This window comes from Marmota marmota, unplaced genomic scaffold (assembly GCF_001458135.2).
Source record: "Marmota marmota marmota unplaced genomic scaffold, marMar, whole genome shotgun sequence".
Taxonomy (NCBI): Eukaryota; Metazoa; Chordata; class Mammalia; order Rodentia; family Sciuridae; genus Marmota; species Marmota marmota.
The window spans coordinates 1,573,540-1,581,696 of record NW_026000242.1 but is presented as its reverse complement, the minus strand read 5'-3'; the positions used below and the strand labels follow the sequence as shown (position 1 = coordinate 1,581,696).

The 8,157-nt window shown below is 42.8% G+C and overlaps 1 protein-coding gene and 2 non-coding genes across 3 annotated transcripts; all 3 read right to left on the bottom strand.

Moving 5' to 3' along the window:
- Positions 1–3,617: 3,617 nt before the first annotated feature.
- Positions 3,618–8,071, bottom strand: Hspa8 (heat shock protein family A (Hsp70) member 8). The gene is made up of 9 exons (XM_015489714.2): positions 7,917–8,071; positions 6,984–7,193; positions 6,454–6,659; positions 6,129–6,281; positions 5,478–6,033; positions 5,065–5,267; positions 4,639–4,837; positions 4,292–4,524; positions 3,618–4,036 (listed from the first exon to the last, which is right to left on the bottom strand). Exons 2-9 carry the CDS (start codon positions 7,186–7,188, stop codon positions 3,851–3,853), a joined length of 1,941 nt encoding a protein of 646 aa, XP_015345200.1. The 5' UTR covers positions 7,189–7,193; positions 7,917–8,071; the 3' UTR covers positions 3,618–3,850.
- Positions 4,919–5,006, bottom strand: LOC125613997. The gene has a single exon (XR_007344641.1). It is a non-coding gene; the product is annotated as a small nucleolar RNA SNORD14 (small nucleolar RNA).
- Positions 5,341–5,426, bottom strand: LOC125613986. The gene has a single exon (XR_007344633.1). It is a non-coding gene; the product is annotated as a small nucleolar RNA SNORD14 (small nucleolar RNA).
- Positions 8,072–8,157: the final 86 nt, after the last annotated feature.

Here is an 8,157-nt window from a genome sequence, read left to right as displayed (position 1 = left end):
GAATTGTGCTCTCTCCCATTAAAAAAAAAAAAAAAAGTTGAAATCCTAATCCCAGGACCTCAGAATGCGACCTTTAATTGGAAGTAGGGTCTTCACAGAGGTAACAAGTTACAATGAATGAGGTCATCAGGTAGGCCCTTAATCCAATATGATTGGTATACCTGTAAAAGGGCAGACTGACACAGACATGCAAAGAGAAGCCATATGAACACATATGGGGAGAAAACAGCTAGCCATATAATTGGAGTGAGGCAAGGAGGACCTGAGGCTACCAGAGGCCAGGAGTCAGGACAGTTCAGCTCCTCCTCTAATGGGTTCCGCCCATACCTTAATTTCAGACTTCCATCTTCTAGAACTGTGAGATAATAAATTTCTATTGTTTTAAGCTATATTGTTTTTGCTTATTATAGTACCGTTAGGAAACATTACTATTTAGAGCCCGGCACTGTGGTACATCCTGTAATTCATAAAGCAATTTAATAAAAAAAATAAAAGGATGAGGATGTAGCTCAGTGGTTAAGTGTATTTAATCCCCAGTACTGCCCCCCACACCCATTTTTGTTACTAATAGTGATGGACCCAATTTTGAGCATCTCCAGTCAGGCAAAGTGAAATGCTCCACATAAACTGGCTTCATTTGATCCTCACAACAAACCAATAATTCAGCATTTTAACCTCCTTTACACAGGTAAAGATACTGAACTTCAAAAACAATGATTTGCTTAAGGTCACACGCCTTATAAGTGGCAAACATCTTTCAACAAAAATGCTTCTGATGAATAGTTCTGAGGTTTTTTTCAAGTGGCTACTTGCTTGTAATCTGCTTTTTCAGTCCCCACTAATTTTTTCAACCCTTGGGTAGGGAATCTATATCCACCATGGTTTGAGATTTCAATGTCACAAATAGGAGATTAAAGAGCATAGCCACTTCAGTTCCTCAAAAAGCTGGAATCTTGTCTTAAATTTCTATTGTTCCTTCTCATCCATCTATCCAATTACCTTTAACAGATCTACTTCCAAACCCATTGGGTGGGATGGACAGCTCTGTAGCCACTTGCTCATTAACTGATGAATAAGTTCTATAAAAGAATGAGTTTTTGATCTGTGTGATCTTTTTGATCATGGGTGATCTTAAAAACACACCAAAGTCAGTCACGAAAGGCCACAATTCCACTCACATGAAATGTCCAGAATGGACAGATCTTTCAAGGCAGAGAATAGATTGTCTAAGGTTAGAAGTGGGTGGTTTAGGGAGAAATGCAAATGGGATTTTGGTGTGACTAAGTTGTTCTAAGTTGACTGTTGCACAGTTCAGTTTGTGAACAAATTCATAAATGGGTAAGCTACATGTTAATTGCATCTCTGTTATATACGTTTTTTAAAAAGCAGTCTTTTGAGAAGTGGAACTTCAGGAGATAAAAGTACCAATAGTGGGATAAGGAAAAGCCAGAGCCTTTTCCCACTGAGCTATCCCCAACACCCACAAGGCCTCAGAGGACTAAATTCCATACCCCTCCATCCTCACTGCCAAGTACCCAAGAAAATCTGTATTCAAGATATATCGGGTTGAGGATGTGGCTCAAGCGGTAATGTGCTTGCCTGGCATGCGCTGGGTTCGATCCTCTGCACCACATAAAAATAAAAAATAAGGATGTTGTGTCCACCGAAAATTGAATAAATATTAAAAAATTCTGTTTTAAAAAAGCTGGGAATTCTTTGCCTAGAACATGGAGTATTCAGAGCCGACTTCTTTATTTGGTTAGAAAATAAAGCCTCTGACAAGGTTTAGTGTCTTCCCCAGGTATCCTGGTGGTTTTATAATCAGCTACTGCCACCTAGTGGACAATGACTCCCTTACACCAATGTGCAGAAGTTAAAAATTCTTATTTCTAAGTCCCACCAATCACCCCATTCTCCATTAATACAAAAGCCCACTTGAAAGTCCTAGGGTCTGAACAATATAAGCATTTGAACAAAGAACTGCTTACAAGAACTCATCTTCTCTAATTATAGAGAATATTTTTATTGCTGGGGCAAGAGAATCCAAGTTGAGATCAGCCTACCCAATTTAGCAAGACCCTGCCTCAAAGGGCTGGGAATTGTAGCTGTGGTCCAAGTTTCCTTGGTTTCAATCTCCAGTACCTCACCCCCAAAGGCTAATTACATTGGGTAAAACCTTGAAAGCTATAATCAGTCTCCTACAATCATAACCTTCCAGAAAGCCCAAGTTTTTGCCATCCTAGATTTATATACATTCAACAGGTCCAATTCTCTTAACCCCTATAAGGTTGGGATGGGGAGTGCCAATACTCTCATGGTTACCTTCATCTTTCATTTGTTGTATATCAGCAGAATGCATTACAGTTCATATTACATATATAGAACTGTACTTAGGGTAGTAATGTCACATTCCATCTTAAAACCAGCTTCTGAATGTTGGGGCTCTTGTTCCCATGCATTGGAGTTGTAGTCAAGTTGTAGTTGGACACAATACCTTCATTAGTGGTGCTAGAATCCAGGGCGGGCCTTGCACCTGCTAGGTAAGCACTCTACCACTGAGGCACAAAATTAAGAGAAATTTAGAAAACCCCTAGTATTTTGTCTTTGAGGAACTATGGCAGAATAATAGTCCCAGAAGCTAACACTGCAAACATCCAGACACCAAAGTTAATGCCAAGAATCTGGGATGCTATAAATCCCCTAGTTAAGGACCCAAACAAAAATAACCAAGTCTCTTGAGATTCAGCTAATAGCTATATGGACTGTTGCAAATATTGTACCAATGGGCTAGGGAATGTGGCTCAAGTGGTAGTGCGCTCGCCTGGCATGCACGCAGCCTGGGTTCGATCCTCAGCACCACATAAAAAGATCTTGTATCCTAAAAAAATATTGTACCAAATTATTAGACCATAACCCATAACCACATATAATTATAGCTGGGCTACCACAAAGCAACATGAGATTAATGCCATATACAGGCATAAAGTTTCAGATCACAGCCCAAGTACGTAAGATTATCCAATCTGAGACCAAGCTTGGCAACTTAGAAAAAAGGGAAAAAAATGTAGCTTGGTAGCAAAGTAATCCTGGGTTAAAAAGCTCCCCAAACATTACCACACATGAGCCACATACTACAGCACATGGATTTAACTCCAAGAAATGACAAGATAGGCCAACTTAAGCTCAAAACTCAAGAACATAGCATAGCATAGTAATTCCCTGTTGGGACTCAACCAGCCACTAGGTGGCATAAGCCACTTTGTGTGCTTTAGAAAGTATGTACACCATGTGACCCACAGGAAAGTCACATTTCCCATGAATTCAGGAATTCCTTTGGTATATACTTGTGTTCTTTTAAGTTAGCCAAAGAGGCACCCAGGTAAATTAGAAAGCCCTTGTTCCTGATACATTGGTTTCTGCCCTTCTTAACTGAAGACACTTTATTGAAGCTTTTAGGATGAGCAAGACTCTTCACTTTTGTTACTCAATTTCATAGCCAATTCTGCCAAATTCCACCCATAGAACTGGCTTTAAAACTTAAATCACTTAAATCAAATGGCACATTACCAATGCTACTCTAAGGCCTTACCAGAAGCTAATAAGAGACAACTATATGGTGCCAATTTTTAAATACAGTTTTATTTAAGACATTGCATTTTCCACTTACAATACAGTGTTTATAAAGTGCAATGTTATTTCCTTTCCCTGTGTACATGTTCCATATTCAAGTATTGAAAATGCCCAGTAATTTACTATAGCAGCAACTTTACAACTGCCACAGAATTTGCTACAAATTTGGGCCCTTCCATGTTTTACTGTGGAACAATGCTACAACTGTACTTGGGCTGGCTTAATCAACTTCTTCAATGGTGGGCCCAGAGGAAGCACCACCAGAGGGAGGAGCTCCCCCACCAGGGAATCCCCCAGGCATTCCTCCTGGCATGCCTCCTGCGCTCTGGTACAGCTTGGTAATGATGGGGTTGCAGACTTTCTCCAGCTCTTTCTGCTGATGTTCAAATTCTTCCTTCTCTGCAGTCTGAAGGGGAAAAAAAATAACCATTGTAAGTTTACTTATAATGCAACCTAATATATTCATGGAGCCCAGGGCTAGTCAGAAAAAGCACCTCACACTAGGTCTTAGTCTTGGGTCACTCAGACATCCAAGGACGGTAAACTGCCAACATGTCAAATTCTGGTGGAAACTGCGAATGTCTGGACCTTTCATCACTGTGACCGTTATGCCAACCCAGAGTCTATGCATCTCTTTACTGCTTAGCAGAAAATTACCAACCTGGTTCTTATCCAGCCAGTTGATGATTTCATTACATTTGTCAAGAATCTTCTGTTTGTCCTCATCATTTATCTTGCCTTGAAGTTTCTCATCTTCAACAGTTGCTTTCATGTTGAATGCATAGGACTCAAGCGAATTCTTGGATGACACCTTGTCCCTCTGCTTTTCATCTTCAGCTTTGTACTTCTCAGCTTCCTGGACCATGCGCTCAATGTCTTCCTTGCTCAAACGACCTAGAAAATTACAAAATCTTCAGTAGGTCTCTGTTACAACTTATCCCTCGGCCTACAGTGGGGGACACTTCAAATAAATCAAGACCAGACGAGAGCCTTGTTTTCCAGACTAACCTTTGTCGTTAGTGATGGTAATCTTGTTTTCTTTTCCTGTACTCTTGTCTACAGCAGAAACATTCAGGATGCCATTGGCATCAATATCAAATGTGACTTCAATCTGAGGAACACCACGGGGTGCAGGGGGTATGCCTGTGAGTTCAAACTTGCCAAGCAGGTTGTTATCCTTGGTCATGGCACGCTCACCTTCATATACCTTGGGGTAAACAATAACAGAAGTTAGTCACCATTAAGACTTAAAATTTCTGTGCTATATAAACTCACTAGGAATTAATAGTCGCTCAGACATCCAAGGAAGGAACTGGCCAACACAAAATTGTTCTGGTGGAAACTACGAATGGTTTTGGAATCCATCATCACAGCGAACAAGACTTTCCTGGTTTTACATAACTGCTACAAGTGTTAATAATAAATAACACCTACCTGAATGAGCACACCAGGCTGGTTGTCAGAGTAAGTTGTGAAGGTCTGTGTCTGCTTGGTAGGAATGGTGGTATTGCGCTTGATGAGGACAGTCATGACTCCACCAGCAGTTTCAATACCAAGGGAAAGAGGAGTGACATCCAATAGCAGCAAATCTTGAACATTTTCAGACTTGTCTCCAGATAAAATGGCTGCCTGGACAGCTAAAGAAAAGATTAAAAATTTAAAAAAACAAAACAAAAAACAAATTCAAATCACCTCATTAACCCATTTCATTCGCTCAGACATCCAAGGAAGGAACTAGCCAACACAAAATTTCTGGTGGAAACTACGAATGGTTTTGGAATCCATCATCACAGCGAGTTGGTTTGGGCCCCAAAGGCTGCCTATTAAAGGGTAAAATTTGAGATTACCTGCACCATAAGCAACAGCCTCATCAGGGTTGATGCTCTTATTCAGTTCCTTTCCATTGAAGAAGTCCTGCAGAAGCTTCTGAATCTTGGGGATGCGAGTAGAACCACCCACCAGTACAATATCATGGATCTGTGACTTGTCTAGTTTGGCATCTCGAAGAGCTTTTTCTACAGGGTCGAGGGTGCCACGGAACAGGTCAGCATTCAACTCTTCAAATCGAGCACGGGTAATGGAGGTATAGAAGTCGATTCCTTCATAGAGAGAATCAATCTCAATACTGGCCTGAGTGCTGGAAGAGAGGGTACGCTTAGCTCTTTCACATGCAGTACGGAGACGTCGGACAGCTCTTTTGTTCTCACTGATGTCCTTCTTATGCTTGCGCTTGAACTCTGCGATAAAATGATTGACCATTCTGTTGTCAAAGTCTTCTCCACCTAAGTGGGTGTCTCCAGCTGTAGATTTGACCTCAAAGATTCCATCCTCAATAGTGAGGATTGACACATCAAAAGTGCCACCTCCTAAATCAAAAATCAGCACATTTCTTTCAGCTCCAACCTGCCATTAAAAAATAAGCTTATATGTAAATTCCTGACAGCTAATAATAAATCCTAAATCTAGATTTGCATTCAAAGACAAAAATTAAGACAAACCTTTTTGTCCAAACCATAAGCGATAGCAGCAGCAGTTGGCTCATTGATTATCCTAAGTACATTGAGACCAGCAATGGTTCCGGCATCTTTGGTTGCCTGACGCTGAGAATCATTGAAGTAAGCTGGCACTGTGACCACAGCATTGGTAACAGTCTAGGAATAAAGTAACAAAACACAGAAAAACCCAGATTAATACCAAGTAATTAATACCAGTACAATTTGTGCTATTTCGTCCCATAATCAAATTAATTTCAACATGCACTCAAATTCCAGTTGGACGCCCCCATTGTTAAATTCCTACATTGTCAAAAAACCTCAACCTCACCTTCCCAAGGTAGGCCTCTGCAATTTCCTTCATCTTTGTCAGAACCATAGAGGACACCTCTTCTGGATAGAAACTTTTTGTCTCTCCCTTGTATTCTACTTGGACTTTGGGCCTGCCTGCATCATTCACCACCATAAAGGGCCAGTGCTTCATATCAGACTGGACAACAGCATCATCAAATCTCCGCCCTATCAGACGTTTGGCATCTGTAAAAAGAATCCGGCGTTTTATTGCATTTCACCTTCTAACATTAAAACTCGGGCCTAGACTAGGGTAAAGTTCATTCTGCAAAGGCCTAATTTTCCAGCAATACATAAAACCCCCCATGCTTTCTCAAATGCCAAACTCCTATGTGGGAAGCAATAACAGTACATCCTAGTTTACCCTAAAATTACCTAATACCTAATCGAGGTATCCCAAGAAAAATATTTCCCTACTGCACAGGACTCTTCGGTGTCTCATTTAGTAAGCCAGAATTCCTCAAATGCCCTGCTCCCTAGCCGTTAATACTAAGAAAATTACATACTTACCAAAAACCGTGTTGGTGGGGTTCATCGCAACCTGATTCTTTGCAGCATCGCCGATCAATCGTTCTGTGTCAGTAAAGGCGACATAGCTTGGGGTAGTTCGGTTCCCCTGATCATTGGCAATTATCTCCACTTTTCCATGCTGGAAGACACCCACACAAGAGTAGGTGGTGCCAAGATCAATGCCAACTGCAGGTCCCTTAGACATGGTTCCTAAGAATAAAATTAAACCCGTGTTTAATGTGAAGCATTTTCAGTGTATTCCCCCTTCTTTAGACCACTTAAGAATGGCCATAACCACACAGATGATTATGCTCAGTACTTTACCACGCAGGGGATCAGAGCAGTAATGCTGCAGTACAGGTTGCTATGCCAAACCTAGCAGAGCCCGCCCCTGCCCGAAGGAACCATCTGCCCTGAAGGTCTCCGACGTTGCTGAACACGTGGCCCACACCGACAGGAACCCCGGTGCAATCCCCGTTGCTAAAGCCCAGGGCTCCACGAGTTGCAACGGCCCTTCTTTCCCCACTACCCTAAGAACCTCCATTCTGGGTGCTTGCCAAGGGCGGCTTAAAAAGCAAAACGACTCAGGAAAAAGCAAAGAGTCAAGGCCTGGCTCAGATTCCCCTAACCAAGGCCACAGCGGATGCGGCGCCCCTCCCCCACCACGCAAGGTCTTATTTAACCGGGGCAAAGGGGCGCCGCCCTGCCGCCCTGGGTCGGCCGCAACAACCTGAACTCGGCTCCCCCCTAACCTGCAGGCCGGGGCCAAGCGCCAAGGCCACCCCCTGTAGAGAAAGTGCTGCTTCACCGATCGCTACTCTTCCCCCGCAAGCTCCAGGGAGCTGCTCTGGAGACCCTTGGCAGCAAGCCCACTCAGTCTGGGATACACACTTCCCCGGAAACTTTCAAGGACTTAAAGGGCAAAGGCCTTACCGTATGTGCAGGCCGGAATCTACTCGCGAAGAAACCTCACACACCTCAAAAGCTGCCACCGCGTTCAATGAGACCGGTTTCCGCCCGCCACCCTGTCTCTTATACCCTGTCTCAGAACCTTCCAGAAGGGGCCCGCCCCGGCCGGCTGTTCATCATGGTCGTCTCAACCAATGAGTGCTTGGCTACCTCTGCAAGCTCCAATGAGGAACCCGTATTCGCTCATCAAGCCTCACCCCCACCC

Bases quoted from the DNA above. Each gene is read 5' to 3' on its own strand.
- Hspa8 (XM_015489714.2), bottom strand. From the start codon at position 7,188: ATGTCTAAGGGACCTGCAGTTGGCATTGATCTTGGCACCACCTACTCT. The intron at 6,660-6,983 runs GTAAGTATGTAA...TTCTTTTTACAG, and splicing joins CCCCACCAACACGGTTTTTG to ATGCCAAACGTCTGATAGGG. The intron at 6,282-6,453 runs GTGAGGTTGAGG...CTTTATTCCTAG, and splicing joins CAGAGGCCTACCTTGGGAAG to ACTGTTACCAATGCTGTGGT.